The sequence below is a fragment of the Heteronotia binoei genome, chromosome 10 (genome assembly GCF_032191835.1).
Source record: "Heteronotia binoei isolate CCM8104 ecotype False Entrance Well chromosome 10, APGP_CSIRO_Hbin_v1, whole genome shotgun sequence".
In the NCBI taxonomy this organism is placed as follows: Eukaryota; Metazoa; Chordata; class Lepidosauria; order Squamata; family Gekkonidae; genus Heteronotia; species Heteronotia binoei.
Window position 1 is genome coordinate 19,343,936 of NC_083232.1, and position 15,479 is coordinate 19,359,414.

Below are 15,479 nucleotides of genomic sequence, written 5' to 3' on the forward strand. Positions count from 1 at the left end.
TCACTTAAATCGCCAACATGTGCGCTTCTTAAAAAATATTATTTTTCTCATAAATTTCTTCTTCTTGATTTTGAAGGTTAAAAATAAGAGAGTTTCTCCCTTCTCCCTTCCCCCATTCCCCACGGGCTTGCAAAAACAAGGAGAATTTGTGTAACAGTCTTGAATTCCAAGAGTGAATGAAAGGGTTTTTTTCTTTTCTTTTTCATTTTATACAAAGCAAAATATTTCAAAGACAATGGCAAACGATAACAGGAGCCGACGTTACATTTGATACTATTTAAATTAAAATAATATATTCTCATATTTTACACTATTTCAAAAAAATGAAATGTGACTGTTAAGCATTGATCTCTCAAAAAAAATTGAATTTACAATTCTGTGTATAAAAATATAATTTACGGATCTGCCTCCCCACACACCCCCACCCCCACCCCATGAAGCTTCCCTTCTGTTTGTTCTGAGACTCACGGAAGGTAAAGAGCAAAGCACTGGGCTGATGAGAAGGAGAGAGAAAGAGAGAGACATCTTTTTTTCCCTTTTGGAAAGTCTGGACACACGTGACAGGTAGAAAAATAGATCTCTGTGCAGTTTTGCTTGGCCTCGCAAAATAATTTTCTTCTCCCTGTGAGTATAACAGTTCGCATGATAATAAATTACCAAAGAAACTATTTAAGGCTCTTGAAGATCGGGTTCATATTCTTTAAAACATCTATTTCAAAATACCAAACAAATAAATATCCAGGAGATGAAGACGACGAAAACAACAAAACAGACAAAAATATAAATCAAATAAAAATATATATATTTATAAACTAAAACAAAACTTCCTGGGCTCTTCCTGTTCCTTTACGTCTACTTTGGACTGTCCTACTATTATTACTGATTCAAAGTTCTTTCTTTCTTTCTTTCTTTCTTTCTTTCTTTCTTTCTTTCTTTCTTTCTTTCTTTCTTTCTTTCTTTCTTTCTTTCTTTTCTTCATCTTAGCTTTCCCCCCCTCATTTGTAATATTTTATTTTTATGGTGGAGAAAGGTGGAGTGTTCAGAGAACTGTTGTCCCCCCCCCCCTCAGCTGGCCATGCCCAGAGGGTGCAACATGTCAGAATCCAATACCCAGCGGCCAATGTGGTAGAGGAGGCGGGAATACCAGTGAACACCAGCAGTGGCCTCACTGGGTGCAGCTGATGGAGAAAGGCCAGGATAAGAACGGCTGCTGGGGGACAGCATCTCCAGGAGGGTATGGGCTACTCGGAAAGGAGCAAATGCCCAGTGGGCCCAGCTATGCTCTTCGATGACGGCATAACAGGAAGCCAGCACCTGGTTGATGAGGATGGTGCCCTGAGCAGTAAGCGGGGCGTAAGCCCCCGATGCCTCTTCCTGCAGGGACACCCGGCACACTGCAGCCTTGAGCAGCGTCTGACCCCCTTTGCCCAACACATATACGTGATGTCCTGGCCGCACACGGCTGGCAAAAATGGGCTGGGGTTGGGAATGGTTCTGCTGTGGGGCCACGAAGAGGAGGTGGGCAGCCGTGAGCAAGAGACGTGTCCGGGGCTTCTGGGTCTCAATGACGTAGAAGACCCTGTGAAGGGGGGGCTCCTCTTGGTCCAGGAAAGTGAGGAATTCACTGTAAAGCAGTTGCCCCTGCCCATCTGCTGCCAACACCCGGTCACCGGGGCTGAGGTCCTTCACCAACTTGGTGCCCCCTTGTTCCAGATTCACCACAGCGGATCCAGGGAAGCAGCCACCTGATTTGGCAGCTACGGAGTTCTCTGCGTGGGAAAGAAAGGCATAGGCATTAGAGTTGAACAAAGAGTTCCACTAGTAAATGATGAGAGGACAAACTTGCATGGACTTTTACAAGCGCATGGAATTGACTGATGGCCAAAACTGGCCAGACTCTCATTTCAGCCATTCCTGCTCTTTAAGATGCCAGAATAATTTTTGGTCTGGAATTACTACTGCTGTTTTCCTTATACTAAACATTATCGTCGTCGTCATCATTATCATTCTCTTCCGTTATCCCTTCCCTTTGTCCCCACTGGATGTCCAAAGCTGCTTTCGTCAATCTCCTATCTTCCCTTTGGTCTTTCTAACAGACCTGTGAGTTGGCTTCTCACACTCCAAGCGGGGCCTAGAGCTCTCTTGGAATTACAACTGATCTCCAGGCTAAAGAGATCAAGTACCCTGGAGGAAAAGGCAGCTTTGGAGGGCAGACTCTTTGGTACCACATCTCCACTGAGTTTCCTCCTCTCTTCAAACTCTGCCCTCTCCAGTCCCTGCCCCCCAATTTACAGAAATTTCCCAGAGTTGTGTTGGCTACCCTCAAGCTGAGGGAGGTTAGGCTGAGAGTGTGTGACTGGTGGAAGGTCATCCAGCAAGCTTCCATGGCAGAGTGAAGGATTCAAGCCTGGGTCTCCCAGATCCAGTCCAACATTCTGATTATTCTACCACCTCACTATTACGCTTGCCGTACATATGACATAGCTTCACCATGCTGTGCTATCCCCATCTTTGAGAGGGAGTTCAAAAGATGTGTGGGGAGACAGCATCACTTCACACAGCAGATGCTGGACCCACCAAGGCAGATGTATTGGATTGAACCAAAGGACCAGCCATTCTTAACAACCACAAAACTGCCTCTCCTCACGCCATGAACTTATCAACATTATACGGTTTCAGTACTGTTGTTTCCATTTGGTTTTTAAGTAGGATTATCAACCTCCAGGTAGCTCCAAGGGATCTCGCACTATTACAACTGATCTCTGGAGAACAGAAATCAGTTCCCCTGGAGAAAATGGCTGCTTTGGAGGGTGGACTCTATGGCATTGTGCCCAAGCAAAAGCAGACGCCTGTTTATTGGCAATTCATCTACTGGAGGAGAAAGTCAAATTATTTAGGTTCCATTTTGAGACAGGCACATTTACAACGCTGTGCACTGAAAGAATGACTCATTTGTGACACAGAAAGGCAGAGGTTCCAGGTCTCAGGTAACCTTTAGATCAGCTTCTCTTGCTATCAGTAGCTTCTTGGCAAGACCAAATTATCCATTTTTGGCATACGTCGACTGAATTATTCCCCACTCTTGCATGTGTGAGTCTTTGGTGCCTTTCCTGGCAGCTGCCTCCCTCTCCTCCAGGAGCCAGGCCAAAACATTTCTTTCTACCCAGGCTTTTAACTAAGGGTTGTTTTATGGTCTGCTTCTGGCCGGAGGCCTGTTTTATGAATATCATTTGAGGCAGTTCCATGTTTATTCCATGCTGTTATTTTCCCGTGGGCTTGTTTTTAATATTGATAATTTATGTTGTTGCTTTTTATGATTTTGTTGTATTGTTTTAACTTGTGAGTTGCCTGGAGCAGTTCCCTGGAAAAGTGGTGTGTGTGTGTATTCCCTAAATAAATAATGTTTTTATATATGGATATATATGTGTGTGTATATGTGGGTGGATGGATGGACAGACATATGTGTATGTATATATAATATATACATATATATGCATATATATGAATATCTAAATATAATGAATGTACATATACGCCTATTCTTTCTTTAAAGAGAAAAAACATAATAAGAACATAAAAATGTTGGTCAGTGTACAAACACATAAAATCAAGCCATGGGGTTTCATGCTTACAAATTGAATGAACAAGGTGGAAAATGAATGGGAGGAGGGAAAATCTAAATATATCCATAAGTACAGGTTGCTTTAATTAAAAATATGCTATAAAGAGCTATGTAATTTTATCTGAAGAGATGTGTGTGTGCGCGTGCGTGCATGTTATCAACACTATAATGCTAACTGGTGGTGGACAGTGCCATTAAGTTGCAAGAGACACGCCAAGTCGCAAGGCAAGAGATGAGCAGAGGTAACTTGCTATTGCCTACCTCTGCATAGCAACCCTGGACTTAGTTGGTGGTCTCCCATCCAAATACTCACCAGGGCCAACCCTGCTTTGCTTGTGAGATGTGACGAGGTCGGGGCATGATGCTAACTCCAACATTCTGAAACTGTTTATACTCCACTGCGGACAAGAAGAGCACTTTAACTAGCCCTCTCCATCTTTCTCATAGTGCTCTCTTCTCCTATAGGGTTGCCAGGTCCGCCCTGTCCACCAGTGGGGAGTAGGGTTGCCAGATCCAGGTTGGGAAAGTCCTGGAGATTTGGGGGTGTAGCCTGAGGAAGACTGGGACCTCAGTGGGGTACAATGCCATAGAGTCCACCCTCCAAAGCATCCACTTTCTTCAGGGGAACTGATCTCTGTAGTCTGGAGATGAGGCATAATTCCAGGGGACCCCCCAGGTCCCACCTGGAGGCTGGCATTCCTAGTTTTCCAGGTCTCCCTTGGACCCCAAGGCCTGGTCTCTCTTGTTAATTCACCTTGAGGCTGGGTGACTCTCTCTTTGCTTGTGTCACAAAGACAGGTCTGGGCCACCAGGTCTACATGGACCAGCCCTGCTTAGCTTCCAAAATCTGACTGGGCTAACCTCAACTCTTCAAATCAAACACATGGACCAGTACTTTTCTTTAAACAAGCAGACCTTTCATACATTTTAGCTGTCCCAGGAGTGGGTTAATGATGAAGATGGACTGAGGGTGGCTGATTTTGTTTCAGCGGCCCAGTAAAACTTTTCCTAACATGGAGAAACAGAACAGGCCACCTTCTATCGCCCATTTTGGCCATTTCCACGCGGCACATCTGTGGTCAGTACAATGCTATTGAAAAGTGCCCTCCCCATTTTTCCGTAACATCATGATAAATTTGTGCACTTCCCAGAATTCCCCATCTTTTCTCCAGTCTTTCTCAAACCTGCTTTACTCTAAACTTTCAGGAAAGATTGCATTAAAGCCTGGATGGCTGATGTGTGGGTAAGAAAGTTCAGATGTTCCTGCCCACCTGATTTCCACTGACATTCTTCCCAGAGTAGTCATTTCTTCCTCCCACAACCAGGGGGCTTTTAAACTTTTTTTTAAAAAAAAATCAGTATTAAAATATTATTATAGCAATATATTGCTGTAACAATAGTTGGGGGAGGTTCTCTGAATCCCAGCTTTCATTTCAAAAAAAGTAAAACTCTAGCCTCTTCCACTGCAGAGCTATAAGGGGAAAGGCATATGTCTGCAATGGAAGAGGCTAAAAACATTTTTTTTAAAAGCTGGAAAATCAGAAGACCTATTACATCTCTTAGTATAACATTACAAATGGGGGCCCGTGATATTTGTGGGGGATTCCCCCACCATTACTGGTGCTGGGCCATCTGAAGCACACACATACCATTGATGGCAAGCCCTATGTGGCTCCTAGACACTGGGTTTGCCGAGGCTTATCAAATCCTCCCCCCTCCCGCACATACACACTGACCCTGCTGGCACCAGGTGGCTCCACTGCGCCATTGAGGCTTCTCCTTCCCGCAACCATCAGTGATGGCAAGTCCCTCCAGGCCTATGGAGGTTTGTCTCCCGCACCCCCAGGGAGCTCCATGCAGCTGTACACAGGGCCTGGTGGGGCTTCCTGCCACCACTGCTTCCTGAAGGAGGAGGAGATAAGAGCATTGTCTGCTGACATTCTTTTGGGGGGGGGGTGGGATTTAAACCCCCTCCCCCAATGTGTTTTTAAACCTTTTCAGATTTTTTTTTTCTGCAGACATCAAGTTTGCAGAATCATCTACCCTGCCCTGGATAGCCCAGGCAAGCCCGATCTCGTCCGATCTCAGAAGCTAAGCAGGGTCGACCCTGGCAAGTACTTGGTTGGGAGACCTCTTTCAAATACCCGGAGCGGGAAGCAGAGGTAGGCAATAGCAAGCCACCTCTTTGAAATGTCCTGGCTCCACCAGAGGTCACCAGAAGTCAGCCATGACTTCCAAACATGCATGCAAACACACGTGAAAATGCTCTCTCACACACACAAAAAGGTTTCAGAACCATCCATTTTTAATCAATATGGGCCCAGTGTGCAGATTTAGATACCCACGGATGACCCTACCTATGACTATCAGAATATATTATACTGATATAATAATATTGTAGTGCCATTTTTTAAAAATGCCAAAGCTGTAGTGTTCTGGAGAGAGGTGACCACTGCTGGGGGACTGAGGCAGGAATACTGTGAGGAAATCAGACACATGGCGGCCCTGTTGCCCCTGTGTTGTATCAGCAGTGGGAGGGCTTCTAGTGTCCTGGCCCCACTGATGGACCTCCTGATGGCACCTGAGTTTTTTTGGCCACTGCGTGACAGAGTGTTGGACTGGAAGGGCCTTTGGCCTGATCCAACATGGCTTCTCTTATGTTCTTATGTTAGCAGCAGCACCTTCAGCAGAGAAACTGCTTTCCATACATAAACTGTTCATTGCCCAAATATGGCCAACTCCTCCCCTTCCCAGAGTGCCTCTGGTCACAACAAAGAGAAAGAGTTCTACTGGGAAAGGAGGGAATTCTGGGCAGCAGATATGGCAAAAAGAGGTTGCTTATAGTTCATCAGTGGGCTCCTCCACAACCCTCAATCTCCTCCAGAAAGTTGGTTCAGCCACAGTTTAGTGGCATGTGAGCCGAGACAACTAGTGCTTGCACAGGGGACTACCTTTACCTTTTTAAGCCTTGTGCTCATGTACCCCCATCACTGCCTCCTTCTCTCATGAACTCTGAGTTCATTTTTTTTTTACTTCTGCTTCAGGACAAACCACAATTTGCTGTTACCTCCAAACCAGGGAACAATGGTGGACACTCAGTTTCCAAAACAGGATTGCAAACCTGCCTGCTTCAAACTGTCATTTGCAGTCCAGGTTTGGATTGGGTCAAGCAGCAAACTGCCCTTTGCAGGCTCATTTAATGCCAGATGATTCTAAAGCACAAATAAATAATTGAATCGCAACACAAGAAGGGAGCAGAAGGGAGGTGGGACCCTGCAATCTCCGGGACCATTCCTGAATCATGCTTTGGCACAATGTGTGAACCAGCCCAGAATCTGTTTGTGCCAGCTATTCTCCTCTTTGCCAGCATGGAGAGACTTCAGGATTCATTGGAATGCGATATGCTCTTCCTCTAGAGTACATTCCTGGTTTTTTCCAGGTGCCACTGGTAATGCATAAGCCAGCTTGTAGACAGAAGACTATCAGATGCCTTCAGCTTGGCTGGCCTCCTATGGTTAAGTCAGCACCGAAACAACACGGTTGCTGGAGAACACAGTCTACTTCTGGCTCAAGTCCATGTCTGTCCCTGCCTCTCTCCCTATAATTATAATTCCAAGACCTTCTTGCAAAGAGGGGAAAATCCAGGACTTAATTTGAGCCCAGGAACATGTTTTTTTTACTGCCGGAGGAATAATTAGAGCAATCAAGAAGGGAGGGCTCTGAGCATGTGCAGGGTGCCTGATCCTCTCTGCCAAATGTGCTGGGTACGTCGACCCAACATTTTGCAGTGGATTATTCAATTTGTAGTTCAAGTTTTCAAAGCGCCTTCTGCAACTAGGAAGCTTGAGCTGTGCCCAGTATAACTGGTCTTGGTGGCTTCCATTGATCTTCCCTCATGATGTTCACACCATTGACCTAGAGTCCTTTTTGTTCTGGCTTTTGTCACTGGCTCCCCCTTGTACATCTGAGGACAGGAGATGAGCTTCCAGCTTCGAGTTGTGGGCTTTGAGCCTGCAACTCCTCTTTAACAATTAAATGCTGGGAAAATCCCTCCCGTTGGCAAGAGTGCAGGACTCAGCCCTTGTGCATGATAATGCCAGACTCCAAAACATTTCTGCCTCCTTCCCAGGACAGGCTGGGAGCCTTTGAAATCTAATCTCCCTCCTCCTTCCTCCCCCCCTGTCCTCCCCACCCTTACATGTTTGTACACCTGCTTCCTCACCTATGAAGTTAGCACGCATTGCATTAGAATAAAAGGGGCAGCCAGGGAAGGCGTTGATGTGGGCTTGCTTTCTGTTCTCTCACAGCTGCCCAGATGCTAGCCCTAAAGAGACACCGACCCAGCATGCCCTTCTTTAAAGTCTGAGACAAGACCTGTCCCTGTGATTGCTCAGTGAAGGACAAACGGCTCATTGCCATTTGGTCCAGGTTTTTCTAGCTGATAGGGAGGGAAGGTGGCGTGGTGCAGCTTCATCTCATCAGATCTCAGAAGCTAAGTAAGGTCAGTACTTGAACAGGACACCACCAAGAAAGACTCTGCAGAGGAAGGCCTCTGCTTCTCTCTCATGTTACAAGCCCCTTGCTGGGGTTGCCATAAGTCTTGGATGGGAGACCACCAAGGAAGCCTCTGCAGAGGAAGGCAATGGCCAATCGCTTCTGCTTCTCACTTGCCTTGAAAGCCCTTTGCCAAGGTTGCCGTTAAATCTTAGATGGGAAACTACCAAGGAAGGCTCGGCAGAGGAAGGCAATGGCCAACCACCTCTGCTTCTCTTTTGTCTTGAAAGCCCCTTGTTTGGGTCACCATTAGTCAGTTGCGACTTGACGGGGCTTACGTGCATATGCTTCCAACTGATGTCAGGAGAACAATATATTCATATAAAACTTTTCTACCCCAAGAAAACATGAGGACTACTGCCCTCCCTTTTCCTTGCCCCCAAACAACCAGCTCTGCACATGGGCTTAAATCCATCCTTTACACTGTTTTGAGAATGTGCGTCAATTAGATGAGATGCTTGAGAGTCTGACGAGCTAAAATATCATCCTTTCCATGTGTCAGAATAATGCTGCAGTTGTTTTCAAACTTCCTTCAAACCAACCTCTCCAGATCTGCTAAAGAACCCCCCATAGGTCACAGACAGCTTGCAGAACATTCTAGGGCACAATCTTTTCACATAGAATTCTGGCTTATTGAAGTTTACCATTTCCCTCCACAAGCTGTTGGGGGGGGGGGGGGACACTCTCCGGCACAACCAAGACTCTCCTGGGGCTGAGCGATGCTAGGGAAAGTTGACAAAGTCAGGACACTTCTATCTCCCAGGGAAGTTCATCAGATGTTACGATACTGCTCTTTTGGTGATCCAGTTTGGTGTAGTGGTTAAGTGTGCGAACTCTTATCTGGGAGAACCGGGTTTGATTCCCTGCTCCTCCACCTGTAGCTGCTGGAATGGCCTCGGGTCAGCCATTGCTCTTGTAGGAGTTGTCCTTGAAAGGGCAGCTGCTGTGAGAGCCCTCTCAGTCCCACCCACCTCAAGGGTATCTGTTGTGGGGGGAGAAGATGTAGGAGATTGTAAGCCGCTGAGTCTCTGATTCAGAGATAAGGGTGGGGTATAAATCTGCAATTCTTCTTTTCAGTGAGGAACCCCTGATCAGCTTTTGAAGAACCTCTGCATTCCAAAAAATACACATTGTAAACTACTACTCCAAGCTTCTCTAAGATGAGAAAAGTTTGCCCAGGGTTTGATCTAAAAGGCACATGACAAAACAACTTCATTGAAACTAAGCATGTCTGCTCTGGTTTGGGAGACCTCCTGAGACACCCAAGTGGGCTGCCTTAAGTCCTAGGCTAGATATAAATGTGATTGACGGTCTGGACTCCTCCTCACTCCGAGGCAAGCTGAGTCCCCAAGAGCAGCCTGAACAAGCAGTTGAGAGCAACTTACGTGCAAGAACAACTATTCTCAGCAACTTTTATTGGAACAAGGCAGGGGCAGTCTAAACTACGGAGCGGTACATCTCAGTGGCCGCTGAAACTCTGTTACTATGGAAACGCAGTTGCTAGGAAGAATCTATGCTCTCGGATGCGCTTCAGACAGCAGGCAAATCTGTAACGGCGCAAAGGGCATGTCCCATGCTGGTACACTTTTAATTTGGTTCGTTGCTGACCTAGTTTAGGCAGGCTTACGGGGACTGGCTGAGAGAAGGTTACTCAAACATCTCAGAAGTGTTCCTGAACCTTCACCCACCCACTGCTCCTGAAGGAAAGCTATGCCTTCCAGACTGTCTCCCCGTCTTCTCCTTGAGCAGTTTCCCCTCATGCTGAAACGTAGAATTTAAGTGCCTTGGGGGGGGGGGGTCTGTTTTTTAAATGTCAATTTAGTATTATTTCTTCTATTCAGGGACTTGGTCTGGCTTACAACAACAGAGTCAAACAGAATCACAAAGTGGAAAACTGACTGAAATCCACAGTAAAATGAAGTGACTATGAAAATGATTAAACCAAGCCAGTCCACAAAACAGCAAAGAGCTATCGGTGCCGCCCACCTCAAAGGCCTTCAGAAACTGCCATACCTCATCTAGGTTTCCCAAACTCCAGGTGGTGGTTGGAGATCTCCAGGGATGACACTGATCTCCAGGCAACAGAGATCAGTTCATCTGGAGAAAATGGCTGCTTTGGAGGATGGACTCTACAGCATTATACCCCATTGAAGCCCCTCCCCTAACCCTGCCCTCCTCAGGCTCCACCCCCCAAATCTCCAGGTATTCCCCAAACCGTAGCTGGCAACCCTAATCTCAACTCACATCCTGAAAATCGAAACTGAGCAGGCCGGGCGGGCAAAAAAGACTGCTTTCCTGTTCTAGTGAGGTAACTATTTGATGGAGTAATGCCTTCAGCTGGGAAAAGGGAATGAGCTGTGATTTCAAGGGCTGCCCATTCACAACCTGCCTATGCCAAAGATTTACTAGATGGCCTTTGGCAACCAACTCTCTTTCAAGCTCTACCGCCCCCCCCCCCCCCCGGTGAAATGGAAGCCTAATTCTGGCCTGCTGTCAAGGTTGTTGAAGTCGTAGTCAGCCATGAGGCATACTGGGCTCGTCACGTACTTTCAGGTCTCACCTGCCTCACAGGGTTATTGGGAGAGGGAACAGAAGAGGAAGCCTTGCCTACACTGCCCTGAGCTCTTTAGATAAGGGTGGACAGAAATGTGATCAATAGACAGGGACATCAGTGGAGCAATAATAGGTAATGATTACCAAGGGGGTGTGTGGAGGAACCTGGCTGGCCACTCTGACTTCCCTTGCTATTGTTTCCCCAGGTTTATGCGTCAAGTGTGTGTCTGAAGGCAAAAAAGGCTCCCACTGGTTTCATTTCAGTAGAGATTATAACAATACCAAAGGATCAATAGAGCCAGAGCATTTGGTAGGGTTACCAACCCCCAGACGGGAGCTGGTGACTTCCAAGAATTACAACTGATCTCTACAGAGGTCAATTCCCCTGGAGGAAATGGCTGTTTTAGAGGGTAGACTCTGCAGCTAAGATACCCTGCTAAGATCTCCAAGCCCTGCCTTCTCTCAACTCCACCCGTTTTTTCCAGGGATTTCCTAACATGGAGTTGGGGTTTTCGTTTGGGTCTTGTGATATTTAACTTAGTGAATCCTGACCAGCCCTGATTTGTTTGTTTTTGTTGGTATCATTTTTGTATTCTGTTTAGGAGGTTTCTGGAGGTCTCCCAGAATTACAACTGATCTCCAGACAACAGAGGTCAATTCCCCTGGACAACAGGGCAGTTTGGGAAGGTGGACTCTATGGCTTTGTACCTTTGTTGAGTTCCCTTCCCTGAATCCCCACTGCTTGTATATGAGGGAGAGCAGAACCATGTGGATACACATGGTACACAGGGCAGTTTGGGAAGGTGGACTCTATGGCTTTGTACCTTTGTTGAGTTCCCTTCCCTGAATCCCCACTGCTTGTATATGAGGGAGAGCAGAACCATGTGGATACACAGGGATGTTGGGTGTGTGGATGACAGATCCATTCCTTCATCTTAGCCAGGATTCCAGAAGACTAAAGTCATTCCAGGAGAGGCCACTCCAGATTTTATATTGGACCGCCCCCACTCTGCAATGATGCTCTCCTTCAGCCCGCCCTACCTCACAGGGTACAGCCCTCTCCTCCATGTCCTGCCTCACACCAGAATGTAGGTGTGTTCCCTTAAAGCTCCCTTAAAGCACGTAGGTGGGGACAACATGGCTGAATGGAGGCATGCCTGGCCACTTCCTGCTTTGTTTCTTAGGCTTGGGTAAAAAACAGTTCTTTCCAACAGCTTATTATTTGTGTGTTTCTTCCTGCCAGAAGTTGTGATGTTTTTCTGGATTGTGATTCTACTCTGTTCCTTTTTGTTGCTGGTTTTTGTCCTGGGGGTGTTGTTGGTGTTCTTATTGTGGGTGCACAACATAAAGACATTTTAGGCCAACCCATGCATAGTTAACATGTTCTATACGACATTATGCTTCCGTCAGCCTTTTTGAAGTTAACACCCCCTGCCCAAGTGATTAGGGTCTTGCACCGAAAGGAAAGGTCCCCTGTGCAAGCACCAGTTGTTTCCGACTCTGGGGTGACGTCGCTTTCACAACGTTTTCACGGCAGACTATTTATGGGGTGGTTTGCCGTTGCCTTCCCCAGTCATCTACACTTTCCCCCCAGCAAGCTGGGTACTCATTTTACCAACCTTGGAAGGATGGAAGGCTGAGTCAAACTTGAGCCGGCTACCTGAAAACCCAGCTTCTGCCGGGGATCGAACTCAGGTCGTGAGCAGAGCTTAGGAGTGCAGTACTGCAGCTTTAACACTGTGCGCCATGGTGCAAAAAGACACAGGACCCCTGTGTTCCCTTTGCCCAAGATGGGCACACCTGATTGCATAGCATCCATGAAGGCAAAACTGGTTTTCCTCCCAGGTAGAGTCTCCCGAGCCCAGGGAGGTGGCTGTTTCCCTGGCCGCATCACTCCACTGCCATTTCCAGCCTGAAAGCTTCTTCTCGGACTTAATTATTGATAGCTGCACTGCTGACCCTCTGCACCAACAGCAGAGTCCTCTGGAGAGGAATTTGCTCGCTTGGTCAGACCTGGTTAGTGAGCTTGTTAATGACAGGAGGCAAGCAGCAAACCAGACCTAGTCTGTGCTTTCGTTCACACTTCAGCAGACGCCTGCATAGGAAAAATGGTCATCAGACACTTGATCAAGGGTCCATCTTGGGAATATTAGCCAGAGCGGGACCGGTGGCTACCATCTCCCTTAAAGCATGTGTCATTGATTCCCCTTAAGATTGTTTAAAGCCCTCTTTTTAGTGTTTGACAGGATGGCTTCTGCTAAAAGATTAAGAGGGGGGGGGAGGTGGCTGTGAATTTCCAGCATTGTGCAGGGGTTGGACTAGATGACCCCTGGGGACCCTTCTGGGTCTATGTTTCTGTGAACTCTTCGTCAGATTAGATTTTTTTAAAAGTTAAAAACTGAAGGAGAGGAGGAGGAAAGCAAACCGAAACTTTGCATAGTCTTTTGTGTCATTTTGGATGCCCCCAGTAAAAGGTACTGCACAGATTTCGTTTCTTGTTCCATATATATATATATATAAATCAGCAGTGACTGTTGCCCAGCCTATCAGTAATAAATGCATGAGCAGGTGAAGCTCAGGTGGTCCATCAAAGTCATCCTAGTCTACTCAGGCTAGCAGTGGCTCTCCTCCATCCCAAGTGGAAGACTTTCACAGGCTAGCCTGATCTCATCACTCAGAAGCTAAGCAGGGTCAACCCTGGTCAGTACTTGGATGGGAGACCTCCAAAGAAGTCCAGGGTTGCTACACAGAGGCAGACAATGGCAAACCACCTCTGTTCATCGCTCGTCTCGAAAATCTTATGAGATCACGGTAAATCAGCTGAGACTTGATCACAATTTCCATCACCATTACCTGATCCTTTCAACTGGAAATGTCAGGGATTGAACTTCAGACTTTCTGCACGCCAACCAGAAGCTCTTCCACTGAGCCGCAGGCCCTCCCCAAGGCTTCAACTGCACCCTATATCCCATAATTCATCTGACCTATTGCAGAATTTTCCCTGACTTGCGGGTGGATTTTTCAAACTAGCTATTATCTTTATGATGCTTCAACTTATTCTTACACAAATCTCTTCTTTCAGCTACAGTTACTGTTATCCTGGAAAAGTACTTGCCTAGAGGGGAGGGGCTAAAGAAAAAAAAAGTATAAAAGCAATCACTATAACTGAGGAAAAGATCCCAAGATTTAAAATAACCGTTTTGCATCTGGTTTACTCATTTCTGCTTCTAGTGAGTCAGAGACACTAAAAGATACACAGAGACCTGGCTATAGATCAGGGATGGCCAAACTGCTGCTCAGGAGCCATATGTGGCTCTTCCACACATATTGTGTGGTTCGCAAAGCCTCCACCATCCCATCAGCTGGCTTGGAGAAGGCATTTCTCTCTAAATCACTTCTCCAATCCAAGGCAACCAGCAACTTGGAGAATTAATTTAAAATTAAAGTTGCTTTCTTTTCACCTCCCCTCCCCATGTATTTTCCTTTCTTCCTTCCTGTTTTGCAGCTCTCAAACATCCGATGTTTATTCTATTTGGCTCTTACATTAAGGAAGTTTGGCCTCCCCTGCTATAGATCAATTGGTTTTTTCGTGGGGTGGATAGTGCAAGGGAAGTCTGGCTTCAGCTTTGAAGGCCCCCTTTCACACATTACATGATTTTACACTCAACATGTTTTGTGTGCACCAAAAAACCCAAAGGTGTATGACTATTACAAGCTTGCATTTGTAACCCCTGTATCACTCTGGGCGGCCTCAACAGGGATCCAAATGGCTGCCGGTCCCTCTTGGGTTCACACATGTTAGCTGACCCAGGTCTCCTTCCTATGTGAAATGGGTGACACTCCTGACATACAGAGGAATCCTAAACAATGGACCAGAGATGGCCATCACTCTATTCTGAGCCAATGCCTGACACAGTTGGAAAACAGAGATGGGAGAGATGCAATGTTAGTGGCAGCTTTGAGGAAACAGGATTAGAAACTAGAAATCAGTTATGAATCAACCCATCTTCTGTTGACCAAAGCTAACTTTCATATTTTTTTTTTAAAAAGTATATAACCAATCAGCAACTGAAAAGAAAAGGCCTCTTTTGGTTAAAGCCAGTCTATTCTCTGGTCTGGTTTAGAAACATCTGTCTGAGAATCACCCTAGTTTGACACTTCAGAAGAACAGTCAAAAAGAAGCCCCCGGGGCTGATCTAGTTGGATCCACCCATCCCACCCTCCAAACCACTGGCAAGTCTATTTGACAGCATTTTCATTGCTCATCTCTAATCCCTTCTGGTCCTGGGTTAACAGTTGTTCTCCTTTTGATGATTTTAACTGTTGTTATTACAAGCCCTTGCTTTGGGATGGTTCCATAACATTCACCAACACAGGCCAAAGCATGAACGGTGCTTTAAATTTACACCATATTCTTATTGATCATTAACATTAGAAGAGATTGAACAATGGTGGTGCAGTTTTACACTTGGTTTTGTTGATGTGGGTCTACACAAGGAGTTGGATCCAGATTAACTTTTACTACTGTGGCTCTTTCACTGCCTTATTGGCCCGCCTAGAGAATGCATTTGTCTCTTTAAATCACTTCTCCAAGCCAAGGCAGCCAACAGCTTGGAGAATGCATTTAAAGTTCAGGTTGCCTTCTTTCACCTCTCCCTCCCTACTCCCTCCACCCATCTATTTGGCGTCCTTCCTTCCTTCCTCCCTCCCTCCCTCCCACATCTGGCATTCATGTCTTGTGACTCTCAAA

At 46.3% G+C, this 15,479-nt stretch overlaps 1 protein-coding gene across 1 annotated transcript in view; it reads right to left on the reverse strand.

Moving 5' to 3' along the window:
• Positions 1–981: 981 nt before the first annotated feature.
• The window catches only part of LOC132578179 (sonic hedgehog protein-like), a 35,642-nt gene continuing 21,144 nt past the window's right edge, over positions 982–15,479 (reverse strand). Inside the window, exon 3 of the mRNA XM_060248053.1 lies at positions 982–1,769. Coding sequence (XP_060104036.1) covers positions 1,066–1,769 — 704 coding nt within the window. The 3' untranslated portion in view covers positions 982–1,065. The remainder of the gene's footprint in view (positions 1,770–15,479) is intronic.